This window comes from Limulus polyphemus, unplaced genomic scaffold, assembly GCF_000517525.1.
Source record: "Limulus polyphemus unplaced genomic scaffold, Limulus_polyphemus-2.1.2 Scaffold2910, whole genome shotgun sequence".
Lineage (NCBI taxonomy): Eukaryota > Metazoa > Arthropoda > Merostomata > Xiphosura > Limulidae > Limulus > Limulus polyphemus.
The window spans coordinates 72,520-91,163 of record NW_013668520.1 but is presented as its reverse complement, the minus strand read 5'-3'; the positions used below and the strand labels follow the sequence as shown (position 1 = coordinate 91,163).

Sequence of the window (18,644 nt, the reverse complement as noted above, 5' to 3'; positions counted from 1 at the left end):
TCAACCAGATGGTGGAATAAGTGAGCGGCAGATTTCGCAGAATTAGGGAATCCCACTTTCGACAGTTAACAGAATCATCGTGCAGTTCAGGAAACACGGCAAGGAAACAACTGAGCAGCGTCCAGGTCGTCCTGGTCCATCACAGAGGACAAAAAGGGCTGTCAAGAGGAGCATTGAAATGGATCCCAGATTAACGACTGCAGAAGTGGCCAAAGTTGGTGGGATGAGCCCGAAATCTGTTCAATGGATTCTCCACAGATTGGGTTATCGTTGCAGAGCAGCTAGACAGAAGCCCTTATTAAGACCTGCCAACATAGTCAGACGAAAGAAGTGGGCAAGTGATGTGATAACCAAGCCTCTGGACTTTTGGAAGACCACTAATCAGTGGAAGGATATGGATCTGGAGAATGCCTCACCAAGAATTTTGGCTCAACAGATTGCAGCCAACTGTGAAGCATGGTGGTTTCAGCGTGATGGTTTGGGGAGCTGTTTGGGTTGGTGATAAATTTTGCGAAATACGTCGAAATATTGGAGGAAGGACTCTTGCCACTTTATTCCTCGGGTTTCGTGGACAAGAACACAACGTTGTTCCAGGAAGATGAAGCACCGTGTCACACTGCTAGAAACACTCAAAAGTGGCAGGAAGAAAATGGTATCCAGAAGTCACCCTGGCTGAGCCAATCTCCTGACATGAACCCCATCGAAAACCTCTGGGCCATACTCAACCGGCAAGTCAAGAAACAACCAAAAAACCAACTTGCAAGAGCGATCTACTCCAAGTTTTGAAGCAAGAGTGGGTGAAAATCCCACAATTTAAAATTGATGAGATGATTCTCACAATGCCCCAAAGGATCAACGAACTCCACGAAGCGAAAGGAAGATCTACTAGATATTAATTAAATTATAAATATATCAATTCATATGAATATGACTGAAAAATTTCATTTTTTCTGAAAAGGTGGTGTCTATTTACTTGTGACCATGCTGTGTGTGTGTGTACATATATATATATGTATATATATGGAATATCACACAAATAAAGCATTATAAAATGAATAAAACACATTTAATTACAATGAGTAGTGATTTCAAGTTATTTTCTCTAAAGAAAGACTGCATTTTAACTTTGCAAAATCTGGTTAAGAAGCCCACCTATTTCTAGAGAGACAGGAACAACATGATTCTGCCTGCTAATCAGTGGCACTTTCCTGTGTTCAGGAGTAGCTAGGAAATCAGTCAAAGCTGAAAATTTGAGCAGTTTCTCACAGGTCATGACTTCTTCAATAACTTGACAATTTAATGAAGATTTCCACATCCAGTTGCAGATATATTGAAGATCTTGCTTCAGTTGAAGACCACCTGCAACACTTTAGAAAATACTTATTACATTATGAGAGTGAGTTGTAAGCAGTATAACATTTGATGAAGTCTTTGATATTCTTGCAAAAGGTGCATTTACACTTTTGAATAACAAAAATTTTCCACTTCTCCCAAGTCAGCAAAGGGTAATAACTCGGAGACATTCTAATGTTACACAACAGGCAAAATTTTAAACTACATTATGAAGAATGCAAGAAACGAAACTACAAATTCCTGGTCCTGTATAATATCAACATTTCAAATTTATCTGTTTTAGAAAAATTACATAAAAATGAGATCTTACATGTTTCAGAACAATGATTTAAATACAAGATAAATTGACAGTTTCAATGGAAAAAAAAAACTTACTATAGAAAAGTGATCTTGTTTGTTACAGAAAACATTATTATTTCAATCTGTGAACAACCACAAATAATACTACCATTCTGAAGTTCATTCATTGATGTATGAATGTACTATATCTTAAAATTCATCAAACCAAAAATGCTAATGTCACTAAGAATTTTGAGTGGATTTTAGTGAAAAAATAAAGTAGCATCTATTGCCAAGTTTAGTAAATTGTTCACAACAGGTTAAAAGAGCATGTAATGAGGTTAGATAAATATTTACACTGCATGCATGTTTGACATAATTTTCAACAATGTATTCTCTATTTTGTAATGAAATATCCTAAAGAAAGATGAGCAAAAATTCTACTATGCCTGTAGATTGTGAGAATCAGACTATATAACACAAAATTTGACAAGTTCAGGCATTAGTGAAAGAACTGGAGAATGTCAGAATATACTAACTGGAGTTAGATTCAGCTGTGTAATAAGGTAATTAATGAAACTGTTCCACTGTATGATAAAAATTATTCTAACTAAATTTTTCAGTTGAAAAAAGGAAACATTTTATAGATATGATTTTTGTTATAGAATATAACTATATAAAAGAACTGTTAAATGAAGAGTTTAATATACATTGAAATAACCCTCGTTTTCTACATCAAATAAAGTAAACAACTAATCTCTTGTTGTGAACATTTACATACATTTTAAAGATACAGTTTTTGGAATTATAAATGCAATTTTACATGACTATAAAATTGATAAAACCTGATAATTAATCAATCATTACCATGCAAACCTAGATGATGTTAGATTAAATTTAAATATATGTTTACAAAATCATAAGTTTTAAGTATACACATGCTTGAGGACATGATGTATCAAATGATTCTGCTAAATAAATGCATCATAGTAGTTAATACTAGCAAATATACTACAAATGGAGTATTTGAGATTAAATATAATAATAGAAGTGAAAGTTTATGAATCTAATAATAAAATCTTAGTTGTTATTACCATACACAAAGTATGTAAGCAATAAATTTCTAATTTATAAGATAATAACATATAAAAACTATTTCACATTCATTTACCATTATGCAAAATTACAAAACTAGTAATATGTCTGATGTATGTGTCATATAGTATAATTGCTTCAAATTCCACCACGAGCATTAAAACCTCAAACTATGAGTGAGTAGGTTTTGTAATGTTTTGGAAGTTTAGAAAGGACAGATTTAAACGGTAACAAATAATGGAATTAATAGTTTTGTTTTGAGTATACTTACTGATTATAAGTATTGTTTTATTAGAAGTTACATTGTGAGCTCAAAGAAAACATAAACTTGATATATTTTATCAGTCTTATGGCACAAGTTTCAAAAACACATTTCTTCCAGCTGTGATCCACATGTTTAAAGAATGCAGCTATTTTTACTTTAACAGATAAATACCATATAACAAGATAGCTGTACTTCACCTTAATGGCTAACTTCTAATATTGCAACAAGATAGCTGTACTTCACTGTAATTGCTAATTAATTATAACATGATAACTGTGCTTCATCTTAATGGCCAATAACTGCTTATATTATAGCAAAATAGCTGTGTACACCTTAATGGCTAGTAAGTACTTATAACAAAACAACTGTACTTCATCCTAATAGCTAAATACTGTACTTACATTAGAACAAGACAGCTGTACTTCATTTTAATGGCTAACTACTTAACATTAGAACAAGACAACTATATTTCACGTTTATAGCTAACTACTAATACCATATAACAAGATAGCTGTACTTCACCTTAATGGCTGACTTCTAATATTACAACAAGATATCCGTACTTCACTGTAATGGCTAATTAATTATAACATGATAACTGTGTTTCATCTTAATGGCCAATAACTGCTTATATTATAGCAAGATAGCTGTGTACACCTTAATAGCAAACAACTACTTATATTATAAAATGAAAACTGTGCTTCACTTTAATTGCAACTACTTACTAATATAATAGCAAGATAGCTCTATTTCACCTTAATGTCTAACTACTTATATAATAACATGACAGTTCTGCTTCACTAACAGTGAACTATTTGTACTATGAAAAAATAGCCATGCTGATCTTTAATGGCTAAAAAGATAGTTGTACTTACCCTTAATAACTACCTATATTTGAACAAGGCATCTATACTTCACTATAATGGCTAACTACTTACACTATAACAAGGCAGCTGTACTTCTCATTAATGGCTAACTACATATATTAGAACAAGACAAGTAGGGTTTAACTGAGCAGCTAAAACAAAATATTATTTCATAAGAGAATAACTGTTTCCATCTTGCTGGTTCACTCACTGTTAAATTTATTGTGTAGAAAGCATGTTTCTAGGTATTATTTACTTCATAGCAAAGATTATTTTGTTTGTCATTACCATATACAAAAAATATTAATTCTAGTTGTTAACTTTAGTCCTCTAAATTGGCATAAGTCTGAATGCAACTTATTGTTTGTACTTAATAAATATTATATTGTTTTATAAATACATATTAATATATTAAATATGTAATCGCCATGAATTACCTTAATGTGTTTATAAACACATATAACAACTATTTCACAAGATATATAAAATTTTTAATATGCTTTGCAATGTTTTCATTAACATAAATTTTACAAGTACACAGTTTAAATTATTATATTAACATTTAATACAAAAATGTAGTGAGACAAGAACATATTTAGAAAGGTAATCTTTGATAGAATTTCTCTCACGGCTTAAACATAAGTTCTTAAATACACTACCCTTTAATGAAGTAAGACCATCTCATAAAATAGTATATTATTATATTCACAAAGAAAACAAAATTCCATAACTTAACACATGATGTAAGTATTACATGATTTTCCATACACAGTCTTTTATGTCTAACATGTTCTTTATTACATGTGTTGATTTATATTCATTATTAATTAGTGTCATGGTGTATTTGCTATGGTGTTTTCAATCAGCATTAGTGCAGTTAGTCAGCACTGTGAGTGAATTTACTTTAACAGAGGGTATTGTATCTCACGTTATTGTGCTAGTAAAACTTTAGCAGATTACCCTGATTATGAGATATTGCATATTCATCCTAAGGAGAAATACAGCAGGGTTTGTAAGAGAAGACAGCTGAAAATTTACTTTTACTACATCAAATATCAAGCAATCAACCAAATGTTAACATTTTTCAACATTGAAAAGTATTTCCGATAGATACTTGCATCTTCTCACATAATAGCTTTCCTGAACTTGTGCTGCCTTCTACATGCAAAATTTTCTGCTCACCACTAGCCCTGAGACTTCCACCCAAACTAATGTGTTTCCAGGTGGTATTACTGCCTATAGTATGCAAGTGAGCATGCGACAACTCTCTACCAATAGGAGTGTGACACACCCTCCTAGAACAGCTGAATCCAGCTATCCTGAAGTGTACAATCATCACTTCCAGATTAGGCATGAAAAAATGCACTTTAAGTGAGGAGGACAGGTGGGAAGTGTGAGAGGATGTAAGTATCTATTGGAAATACATTTTCAGTGTTGGCAAATGTTAACTTCTGATACAGTATTCACATAATACTATGCTAGAATCCCACACTCAAGTGATGGAGGGACCAATGAGCCTCCTTCATAAAGTGCCTGAAGAGAACCCATGAAGCATGATACCTTATACTATGAAAGTATAAGAGTACACCCATAGGAGACCACACCCCCTTCTGTATCAGGGTATACTCTTCACCCGTATTGAAGAAATGTGTTGCCAAGTCCGGCAGAAAAGAAGCAAGTCCAGAAACACCATATGGAAACTGGATGTCAGACCTTACATGGTGGGTCATCTCCAGTCCAAACCGAATGGCACTAAGATATTTCATCCATTTCATGGAAGGAAGAGGATCCTAATAACCTTCACCTCCATACCAGTAAGCAAAAGGAAAAAATTAACTTCTGTTCCACCATTCTAGAAAGTGCTCATGCGTGCGTACCCATTAGACATCCAACACCAGGCCACCCAGGAACCTAACATCCAGGCAATGGTAAGATGGGGGAAAGTAAACATAGTGGTAGTGGGAATTTTTTATCCAGTCCAAGAGGAAGGTCCCAACCAACCACATGAGTGAGGACTTATGTTGTCTGGTCCAGTACTGATCTAACACCAAACTACCTGGAAACGACATCTGGGCAGCAGTAGGAGGGAGGAAAAGCCAGCTGGAGGAGTGAACTGCATGAGGTGGACCATCTCCAGTCCAACAGCAGGTGGCAGGGGGAATTTTTCATCCTTTCTGCAGTATGAAGAGGATTCACACCATCTACACTAACAGAATACCACCACCCTACTCTCTACAGAATGGAATTGGTCAGACTCAGGAGGAATTCTCCATAGTCCACCACCCCAGTGGCTAGGAACTGGTAAATGGCAAGGGCTCCCACACTCCACTAGAGAGGGGAATGAAAGCATACTGAGAAGCCCAGAGGAATGCAACACCTTAAGACAGTGCAATAGGTGACCACAAAACCCTATTTGTAAAAGCAAGTCAGTTACAGTATATTCAACTAGGACCAGAGGGTTGGGAAGCAATCCTGACACTGCTTTACTCATGATAGTCCATGACTCAGTACAGTCTGGATCAAGCCTTGTTTAGGAAGCAATACACTGCAAGGAAAACTCCAGCAGTTTTGAGGAACACACCATCTCATCAGTGAGCGTGTCAGACCTGAATGGCCACATGGTGCAGATTTAAGCCTAAGTATAACCTGGCAGGCACTGCATAAATGGGCCTCTGCAAAGGTAAGAGATATAGAAAACTTACCTATTCAGAGCTGGTAAAGGGTATAGAGAATGGCAGTGGGTGGTAAATGATGTCCCAGTGAAGAAGAAATGGCTAGATGATGAAGGTAATGAGTAGTATTAAAAGTACTACTCATAAAAGTATGAGTAGTAGTCCATATGCCAGCCTGCAAAGGATGGAAGTGAGTTAATTACCAGAGAGAAGGAAAGGTGATGAATTTGCTGAGAGGAGACCTGAAAAAGTCTACAAAAATCCACATTGAATTAAGTATATGCCAGGCAGATAAGCTGTCAGAACCAACTTGTGAGAGGAATGGAAGAAAGATCTCAGGTAGAAGAGGAGTTTCTAGGGATAAAGAGTTGGGAATGGGAACTGCAAAAAGGAGCAGTGCAGGACACATAACAGTGAATCACCTGCATAAGACACAGACAATTAGGATCAGAATGAGAACAAAGAGAAGCAATGGGTGGAAGGGAGATGGGGGTGAGTGAACTCTCTCCCTCACACACTGCAGACGTTTTGGGGAGAACAGCGTGGTGTGAATAAAATAGAATATAGGAACAATGGTAAATGATATGGGAAACATCTATCCAACCTATGACATCTGCAAGCAAAAGGAGTAAGAAATAGGTCTTATGGGAAAGATGGTACAAAGAACAAGAAGCTAAAGGCTCAAATGAAGTAAAAAGTAATGGTACGGAGAACAACATTCAGATCCCAATCCAGGAGAACAGTAAGATGAAGAAGGTGAAAGGATCGGAAAATGACAGGTAAGGAGAATACACAATGAGAATGGGAAAAATGAAAAGTATTTAATAGTGCCACCATATAGCTCACAATGGTAGAAAGCAACAAACCTTGGTCAAAGAGCTAAATGAAAAATTCTGAAAGGTGGGGGACAGAAGGTTGTGAAGGGGAGAAGCCATGAAGAAGAGACCAACAAAGGAAAATGTGCCATTTACATCAATAAACAAGAAGGGAAGAAGAACAAACAGAACGAGAAAGACGGAAAGTTACACAAGAAGAGAGTCAGGAGCGTCTCACAAGGGACCATACAAGACCCATGCCTGAGTGTGGATGCCAGTGGATGAGTGAGAGATGAATGTGGTTGAAAAAGAAGGGACCATGAGAGAGGAGGGGGAGAAGAGGACTGGAGAAGACTAAATAGAGGAAACCACAGTTGAGCCAGCCAATACAAAGCAATGAGAAGAGCTTGACATAGAGTGATTTGAATAAGGGAAAGCACCCAGGGGAGAAGATGAATAGGAGGGTAGGCATAAAGATAAAGGTTGGAGCATTCCTTACTGAATGCATACACAGCCAGAGCTGTATGATGTAGAAAGACTAGAACAGGAAAAGTATGGCAAAAGCATCCAGAAAGGGAGTGCCTAGCTGGGACCATAGCCACTTGAACATCCAAGGATTGAGGGACCACTCTGTTGGGAGAATCTTGTTATGCTGAGAAAGACAATTGGCAACAAGATTCAGAGCACCCAGAATATGACAAGCAATAAGATGAACTTGTCATGACTTGGCCCAGAAAAGGAGGTCTAGTGTGTGAAAACAGAGAGAATGAGACTGGGTGCCCCCTTGATAATTGATACAAGAGACAATGGTCGAATTGTCAGAATGGATCATGATGAGACACCCTGAGATCACTGAAAGGAAATAATCCAAAGCTTGATATACAACATGCAGCTCTAAGAGATTGATATGAAGAGTTGATTCGACATCAGATCACCAGTCTACAATCTCTTGAGAGTTCAAGTACGCCCCCCACCCCATCAGGGATGCATCTGTAAAGAGATGAAAGTCCAGATTAGAAAAGGGAAGAGGAACACCTGCTAAGGTGTTGGCTTTATCAAGCCACCAGGCAAAGTCAATCTGTAGGGAAGGAGGAAGGTAAATGGTAGAGTCCAAGGGATCCTAAGCAAGGTTCCACTGCTCATGCAGAGTCCATTGAAAATGATGCATATGTGCACAACCCCAAGGGATAAGGGATTCAATGGAAGACTTAGTCTCCAAAAGAGAGAGAACCTCTAGTGCAATGAGAGAAGGAGAGATTATGACTTTGGAAACCAAAAGCTCCATGCATGGTTCATACTGAATTGCTCAGATATAAATTTTAAGCACTTTTCAAGGACTTTCTAAGCACTATCAGAATGTTTTACAAGCACTTTTTGAAAGCTAAAATCTCCATCAAAATCAATCGAATTCCATTGAAATTTTATAAAATTTCTATTTATTTGTTCAACATATGAATGTAGACGAAAAACAAATGAAAGACATTATTCATTGTGCTCAACTCTGCAACATGCATTAAAGTTAGATATATCGATATATTATGCTATTATAATATCTTCAAGTACTTTTGCACTGCTGAGGTGGGAAATGAAAAGTACAAAATTACAAATCTATGAGATTTTGCCTTTACTTTCTTTATTCCTATCTAGTTCTTTGTTGATAGTTTGCCATATGTCACAAGTTTCTTCTTTTTGGAAACATTTATCAAAATATTTGGCCTTATGGTCAGATACTAGATGCTGAACAAGCATCTTAACTTTCAAATATTTAATTTTGGTACAGAGATTACATGTTTATTTAAAATGATGATAAAGTCCTTGTTTTCTTTTAATTTTATGTAATAATGTCATCATCATCATCCAAGGTGGACACCTTGCATTATTTAATTTTACAATTTCAACAAATGGAAAAGATAAATTATACAAGTTGCAATAATGTTTTTCAAATGAGGAAAAAGTTGATCGACATCAGATTCTTCATTTACAATATGGTTCCAGGTAACGAAACTTAAAGTAGAAATAAAATTCTTCAGAGTGTCAGCATTAACAAGTCTTTTTTTTGAATGGCTATAAATTTAGGAAGAATTGACAAGGCAATAAAAGATGATGATAATGCATAGTGACCAGAAATATCACAACAGATTATATTTGGAACTACATTGCAACAAGTTGTAAAAATATTATCGAGTGTTGATACTGCAGTCCCAACAACTCTAGTACAACAAGAGTTTGCATTTATTACCAACATCTAATTGTTTAATTCAAGTGCATGACTTCTTTCAGTTGTAGTTTGGGTATACTGAAAAAAATTTAAAATTACCCCCCAAAAATACAGAATTATTCAATTTAATATTATTAATGAGCAAACCCAATGTATCTGTAAATTCACTCCATCTTCTGGAAGGTGGGCAATAAAGTACATTAGGAAGAGTGACAGAATTTAGTAGAAGAAATGTAGAGCTTTCAAATGTTTATAAAGTTATTGGTATACAAAAGTCTGTTTGAATGTACAATAATATGTTCTAAAACTTCTCTATAATAAAAAAAAAGTACAAATCTATTACTCTTAGCACTGGTATACCAGTATTTTGTAAAATACAGTAACATTTTGGTTACCATACATTACATATGTATATATATTATAATTATTTTCAAATAAATACTTAAATGTCAATTATTTTTCTTAAAACATAGAACAGTAAATAAAAAATATTTGGAAAACAATGTTCTCTACTACTTGCAATACTATGAAGTCCTCGTTTGCACTCGTGAGTCGTACTTGCAAACATTTATCGTAAGCCTCGTCCAAATTCACACGTGGAGATAGAAAAATAATAACTTTTTTAGACTTTATATATATATATATATATATATTTTGAAATACAAAAAAAAATTATAAGTCACTATACCAATACCCCATAAATCCAATGTAATTGACTGGCTTCATAACTAAATTGTATTTGGGTCTTAAGAAAAAAAATAATTTCTATTCAGTAAATAGCCTTGATCCTAATACTTTAAACTTTGCAAAGATATAAGAGCTGACAGAATTTAGTAGAAGAAATGTAGAGCTTTCAAATGGTTATAAAGTTATTGGTATACAAAAGTAGGCATAGATAAACAAATGTTCTCTAATGATGAAGTGGTGGGCAAAGCCAATATGGTGGATTCACTAAATATTGAGATATCTCAGCCAATAGAAAAGTAGGATGTTCTTATTTTATATTCTAGCTTGCCAATATCAAAAGTTGAATTTCTAATTCATAAACTATAGATGCTATATTGTGGGCATCATAAAATGCAATGCGTCCAAACCCTGAAGGCGAAGTACCATGTGATACACAAAAATCAATATTTAGCCTCTTTTTGTAATATTTAGTTTCAAATTAAGAAACTTACTAATCTATAATGCTAAAATTTGTGTTATAATCTACAATTTGATGCCAAACTTACTGACATACATTTATAAAATAAAAGTTAAATACAATTTTGAATATAAGTCTACAAATGTGATGACATATCCTCTGATCCCTATCTGTATCCATAGGGTTAACATGCTGTAAGAGATCTCAATGATTTTTGGGTCAGCAGCTTTATATATCTCAGCCATAATCCCATCATTATCAGGATAGGCTGTTGAGGTTCTTGGTCAAGGGCTTTTAGGTCTCCTGAAGATGATCTGCTGAGTAGTTTACTGAAATGTTCTGTCTAATGTTAAGTGACACCTGCCTTGTCCTTGATGAGCATGGTACCATCTGATGATGATAATGGTGTAGTACCCAACTTTGATTATCCATATATGGCTTTCAAGGCATCAAAGAACTTTTAAAGTTTTTGGTTTGTGCATAAACTTGGATCTCTTTTTCTATTTTTTCATCCACCAATCATTCTGTATCTTATTTAGTTGGATTTAGGCCATTCTCTGCAAGTTTTTGAAACAATCTTTCTTTATGGTTGGTGTTTGAATGTGTTGCCATTTCATGAAGGCATTCTGCTTTTCATTAAGATTTTTGTTATTTCTTCTTCATTTTCATAAACCAATCTTGATGGACTTACCTTTTTTGGCCCAAGCACAGATTTTGCTTTTTTTTTCCACAGTTCTTTGAACTGATTCTACTTTTCAGATAGGGATTCCTTCTCCTACGAGTAGAGAATGAGTTTCTCTTTTAACTCTTATTTTAGCTCATCATAAGAATCAAGACATTTAAATTTAGCTGTACTGAAAACTACCCTTGTCATTTTTAAGAATTTACATTGTAAGGGGATAATTATCAAGTTTGATCGCAGCTCTAATGTGTCAGCATTTGGCAATACACGTGTCACTGGTTGGACCTCAGATGTTTCCAAATAGTTTTATACTTGTCAGCTTGTCAAAATGTGGTGTTGGTTATTAGTATGTGTTCTGCACACTTGCTGCCCATTACTGTTCATCTTTTATACTCCATGCTTTCCCATCACACCAGTCAAATTTCTGTTGTATTAGCCAACTTCAGCATCGAAGTTACTCAATATGACAATTTTATGGTTAGTAGGTGTAGACCTAATTAATGATGCCATCTAGATCAGAGTAAAAATGCTGTTCCATGTAGGGGTGTAGACAATGATGATGGTAATACTGTGCATAGAGTTCATTGAGAACCTGAATGTCTTCAGGCATTTATTTATTCCTATTGGGCTATCTGTTGTGTCTACCACTGGGAATCAAACCCTGAACTTTAGAGGTGGACCTTTGTCCCATCAAGAGGAAGTTTTGATGGTTAAGCTGACTCCATGTATTCCATCTCCATTTCCTGCTTTTCCTTTCCAAAATAAAGTGTAAATGCCTTCAAGTTCTTCAATGGAGACTTCCCCAACTAACCTAGTTTCACTAAGTTCTACGATGTCAATACTATAATGAGCAAGTTTTTTTGCAATAAGTACTGTTTATCTCTCTGGTTTCAGGATATTGTCTTTGTCCATAAGTGTGTGAATGTTCCATGCTTCTCACATAAATTTTTTCTTCATGTTTTTTGACCACATAGTGAATAAGCTGGCCAGTTGCTGTAGGACAGAACATTTTCCATGCACCTTTTCTAGACCCCTCCTTGTCAAAGGATGAGCAATGCTATATAAAATAAAAAGAGCTGTTCAGTTGCCTGGAATGCTGCCAAACTTCTCTACTGCCCAAAGTTCAGAGCCAAGAGACTGGTGTTCCAGGCCACCTACAAAGAGGTTTGTAGCTACTACAGCCAGGGGTTGTCTCCATCTGTCATTGCACCACTTGCCCTTCACTGCAGGACTTGAAGAAAAAAATATTGTAAGAGGTAATACATGAACCTGTGCGTGAATATTTTTAAAGTGTGAATATCATTGCAATGCATAGAGACAATTCAACTCTCTCTTCTGTAGAAACTAAGGATCAGTGGCATAGAGAACCATTACAACTGGAAGTTTCTTTGGTCACAGTGTATAGTCATGGCATTTTCTGTGCCATGCCATTCTTTTGCAATCCATAGTGTACCTCTGTTCTGCCTTTCAAGACATTGAACCATACAGTAGTCTCTTCCACTCTGATCACCAGAACAGTCTTCATATGCTAGGGTATTCATTCCCTTATTTACTATTGGTTTTGGGCCAATGGTTTCCCTCATCAGGAGAGGTGATTTTCCAGGGTATGGCCATTGATCAGATACAACAGCTACTTGGAGCCACAGGTGACAGCTTTGCATTGGTGGGGACCAAAGAGGATCAACTACTCCATAAAGTACAACATGTCATCCTTCAGAGGTACTGCTTACACCCCCATATTTGAGTACTTTAGAATTAAATCCAAAAGGTGTTTTTAAAATAAGTGTACATCATAAACCAAATTTTTTCAGAATATATATACTCAGTTTGATAGTTTAGTTCCTACAATTTTTAAACTTAAATTACTGGAAATTATTGTGAATCGTACTTACAGGCTTGAAAGTAGTTATTCCTTTTACATGAAAAATTAGTATACCTTATGTTTTCTTGAAAAGCAACAAATTTAAAAGTAGCTTCACTGATGATAATACTAGTAAAATGTATAGAACAAAATGTCTACCTTGATGTGCACAAGAAACCAATAGCAACAATGTTGTTATTAGTAGGTCAATAATAATAATACATAGAAAAAAAAGAGAGAGTTTGTCTCAATTTTGAACATAGCCTGCAATTGATAATTCATCATTTACAAATTTACTTTTTATGACTATATTGATGAATATATGTAGAATTCACCATCAGGTAGTTGTCTGCTCACATAAAAGAAGACATTACTGATAAATCTGAGAACTCATCAGTATTGTGGAAATGGAAAACATTGTGATAGTTAGTTGACCTTAGGATGAACAGTAATTATGAATCTGAGTGAGTCTGGTACTTATAAAAAATGAGGCCAATCTTGAATAGACAAAATTAAGTGATACCACTCCTCTTAGAATTGCAAGTTTGTATCAATTTTCAAAGCTAATAGATTGTTTGAAGTACCTTATAATATCTTAGACATGTTCACTTTATTGCAATACAAGAGAAAAACACTAATTATATATGACCAGCACAGTGTTTGCCTTAGCTGCTTAATTTTATTTTAAAAAATTAACAGTAAGCAAGGTGGCTATCTTCTGTGTTTACACAAGTACCAAGAATTAGCTCTGATGTCCTTAGATAACAGACTCATTACATTTTTTTATTGTTGGAAAAAAATAATAATAATCATCATCAATATAGAATATCACAGAAAAGTACAAAAACTTGCAAAATCACAAAAGTCAGCTGAAAAGAAAAAAAAAAACTTTAATAGAAGGCCTGAATAATTAAGTTTCAGCATTAATTTATCAACACATATACTGGAGAAACTTATCAATTCTTAATATTAAGAGTACAAATTCCGTGATGAGACTTTTATACAAAACTGTTATAAAAATAAATACAATATTGGACCCATACATCTTGGAATCAAACCTAATAATAAGACTAGACTATTGCAAGAAAACAGAAACCTTAATTTCTATATGTAATTTTTGATTTTTTTTCTAAGCATCAGGATAGCAACAGTTTAAAAAATATGAAAGAAGAATACAAGCCAATATTGTTGCACCTATACTGAAGGACAGTAACAACATATTACAAATGCTAGATTCTTGTAGTATGTAGAAACTTAATATTTGTCTAATACTGTCAACTAACTTACAAACATGCATGATCTGGAACTGAAACTTTACATTTTTAATCAACTTTATTATATTTTTAAACATTAGATATAAATGATAATATCAACTACCTGAAACATATTTTGCAGCTGTACATGTATGACTGCCAAGCCTGAATGATAGCTTTAATGGTGGCTCTTACAATATCTGCCTGAGAAGATACTGGAAGCAAAGACAGAGTTTCCACTGTGGGTTTTAAGATCTCCAATATTATCTCATTGATGTACGATCCCACTCCTTTAGTTGTAGTTTCTAATACAAAATTATAGTTTAGAGATTACTTAAAAAACAACACTCATGCCCTAGTAGCCATCACTGAAACTGGTGAACTACAAGCCTTATGCAACAAATATTATTATAATAAAAAAGTTTAAAATTTGTTAACTTACATTCCTAATATGTGTGTGTGATAGCTTCACAATACAAGAGAAAGAAAGAAATATTTATTTATTAAATTGAAGAATTTCTAATATATGCAATTCTTGATGAGAAATATCAAACAGTTTTCGTAACTTAAATTGCTTGAAAACTAGATTATGCTCTACTTCATATATTTATTAAAACCACAATAACAAGACATCAAATAATTAGTAATATATCAAATATGCTTATTTTTTACATAAAAAGTTTGTTATTAAGTGTTCAGATTCATTCTATTGTTTTGAGATTTTTCCTGTGCTAAAATAATCATTTCTTAACTGGCTCAATATAATACTCAAGCATTAAGACAGACATTACAGTGTAAGATCACTTTATCCTTCACAAATCAGCACTTGAATGCATTAGTTAGCTAGGACTCAATAACCAAAGTGGTGCAAAAATGTAAACAATGTCATTACGATGTTCATCAGAGAGTGCACTACCACTCTCTATGTAGGGATGGCACGGAAGCAATACAAAGATCATTTAGATTTTCTTCTCTACATGACATCAGAAACTAGATATGAAGAGCTACCTGGCATTATAGCTCTATCTCTGGTGTATATGTCACTTTCCAGTTATACACAGCATTCCAAAGTTGAAAACTGGCAAATAGCAAAAACAAGTTTTCCTATTTTTGTTCATCATCTTTCTTCAACAGGCCTTGCATCTATCTAGTTCTAGCAGTAACTATAATTTTATCATCATTTGATAGAGCAAAACAGTCTTCACAATCTTTGACAACCTATTTTATCATTATTCTATGCAAAATATATAAAGCTTTAGAATACACTCTATAAATTATTAACCAACATATGCCATCTTATAAAAAAAGTAAACAAAGAAATATAAAGAAAAAATTTATTGCAAAATAAAAAAGCTCTGTAGGGCTGGCTACTGAACTTGAAAAAGGAATCAAACAAGACAGGGATGGAATTGGAGTTAACACTTGATCAACTAATGATCACATAGCAGGCTAAGCTGTTTCAACTTTACATGGGGAATAAATTACCTACAATACTGGCTTCCTCCCTGACAAAACAAATGGAATCAGAATTTACAATCGTAAAATGTTACTCTATTGTAAAATAGTTATAAAAATAGTATTCTAAAGTTAACTAAAGGTAAGGTATAATGATGAAAGCTGAGATTTTATTCAAACACCAAGCTTTCAATAGACAAAGTGGGGAAACCAGTAATGTAGGGATTTGATTCTCTGTATAAATTTGTGACAGCTTTAGTATACTATGTGATCATTAGCCAACCAAGTGGTATGTCTACTTCCATCCCTATCTTGTTTCATTCTTTTTTTCAAGATCAGTGGCCAGTCCTACGTAGCTTTATTTAGCAATAAATTTTTTACTTATACTTGTCATATTTTATAAATTAGCTTTTGCTTTCAGTGTTATATTACAACTTATTGTCTCATGTGCAACTGGTTTAACTACTATTGCAATTTATGTATTTGAATATATCCAAGAAATTAGTAACAGCTAACAAAATTTGAAGTTGTTATATTTAAAATTGAAAAAGTTATGATACATAAACAATTAAGGAAACTATCTTAATGAAACAAATGTGAAAATATTTACTGTCAAGAGTTATGTGTATATATGTGTGTGTGTGTGTGTGTGTGTGTGCGCCAATTTTCTTAATGTACTTAGTAATGAGAAACATTTATATGTATTTATTGGTTTACATGAAAACTGTTGATAACATGATGATTTCTTGGTTTTGGGTATGTGCAAAAGGCAGTGGTTTAGTTTAACCAAATGTACTGCATATAAAAATAAAATATGCCAAGGACAGTTATCAATGTTCATCACTACTTTTATAATATACATCCTAGAAAAAATATATTTCTGCTTGAGAATATTTAAACCATTGACGACACATACCATAAATAAATATGCCAATGTTGAGCCAAATCTGTCCAGTTATTTTCACTTTTTTTAACATAAGAAACAATCAAAAAGACTGAAATTCTCAGTTCAGAATATTCAAAGGTACCATATATAGATATAGTAGATATACTTTCATATATAAAAAAAAAAAAAATTATGCTTTTCATGCAGTTGAGCAATACGATAAATAACAAGAAAGATAAATGTTTCAGAACTAATATTAGTAATGTGTATATGTTGAAGAAATGATATTTTTCAACCACCTGGACTACTAGTTCTGGTACATTTGTTGTTCAAATCATGATAACATTTGCACTACACTGCAATATAAAGCAAATAAATAAACATAAAGCATCTTACTATTTTTTCTCCACATTTTAACTGATTGTGAGGATTCTTTGAAGATAGAAACGGTAACATTACTACACTGTATCAAAAACCATTCAGCTATATGCATTTCAATAACCTAAAAAGGAAAAGTATAGAGTATGAGTATCTTTCTAAAAATATGACAAGTAATAATGTAATTAAAAGAAGTACTAGTACAAAAATAAAGCACATTCATTACCAAATTTGTTTTTACAGTGTAAAAAACAGAATAAACAGTGAAAGAAGTTAAGAATGTCATAATTCTGGGAGATACCTCTAGGTGTGGAGCTCTTTGTTTTGTTTCCCCCTCTGTAAGCATACTTTTAAGCCAAATCCTCATCCACAGAAACATATGACATTTAAACTTAAAATAAAAGAAAAGCAGGCTCAATCCCAAAGTCACAAATGATAAAAATAATACAAAAAATAGAAAAAAAAAAGCTGTATAAATACAAAATCAAAATAGGCATTGCTAAGAACACTTAATCCTCTCCAGATGAGTCATGGGTCAAAGGCCATGTCATTGTGTTTGTTGACTCACTACTATTTCATGAATCTATGTCAATAAGTTTGGTAACAAACTGTAGATTATAATTCAAATTTTAGTACTATACATTATTCAATTATTTAATTTAAAAGTAAATATTAAACAACACTAATAAACATCGACTTTTGTTTGTCACGTGGTATGTTGAATGCAGCACTGGTTCAAATTAGATGTTTGTGAAGTCAGAACTAAGTCCATACTTTCGTATAAATAAGGAACTCAAATTACCGATATTGACAAGCTAGAATATAAAATAATAACCTAATATCTTTTCTATTTGCTGAGATATCATTCACGTACTGAATCAAACACAGTGGCTCCACTCACCTCTTTCCACTTATATACACTTACTTCAATATATGACGTGTAAATAACCAATTGAGACCTCATAATGTCCCCCTAGTGGCTTTTTCAACCATTTTCATGTGTTAGAATGCCATCTCATTCTTTCAAACCAATATTTCAAGGAGGTAGGTTGTGTCTTTAGTCTGCTTGAAATTTCATATTTTTTTCAGACCCAAATACAGCTTAGTTACTAAGCTTGATAAATTATAGTGGAATTCTACGGTATTGATATATACACCTGGAAAAAAGTTAAGCACCCCCAAATATTTTTCAGGATTGCTTATTGAAAATAAGGTTTAATTTTCATGATGTTGAGCAATGTTCATAATTTCAAACATAATTAAAAGGATGTGAGCGTTAAGTGTGACATTTAAATCAGGCGCGTTTTTTTCCCCACGTGCAACTTGCTCCCTTCTTCACGTCCAATATACACTATTTTCTCGTGCATCAAATCCGTATTTAAGTCCCGAATTTCTGAGTGCAAAATCATTTTAAGTAAGAAT

The 18,644-nt window shown here is 33.7% G+C and overlaps 1 protein-coding gene across 2 annotated transcripts in view; it reads right to left on the bottom strand.

Annotated features, from left to right (window-relative positions):
* Positions 1–18,644, bottom strand: part of LOC106468193 — a 94,104-nt gene that overhangs the window by 5,968 nt on the left and 69,492 nt on the right. For both annotated transcript variants that reach the window (XM_013928605.2, XM_022396511.1), the window contains exons 8-10: positions 17,241–17,346; positions 14,628–14,808; positions 1,153–1,367 (exon numbers count right to left, since the gene is read on the bottom strand). In XM_013928605.2, the coding sequence (XP_013784059.1) occupies positions 1,153–1,367; positions 14,628–14,808; positions 17,241–17,346 (502 nt within the window). The remainder of the gene's footprint in view (positions 1–1,152; positions 1,368–14,627; positions 14,809–17,240; positions 17,347–18,644) is intronic.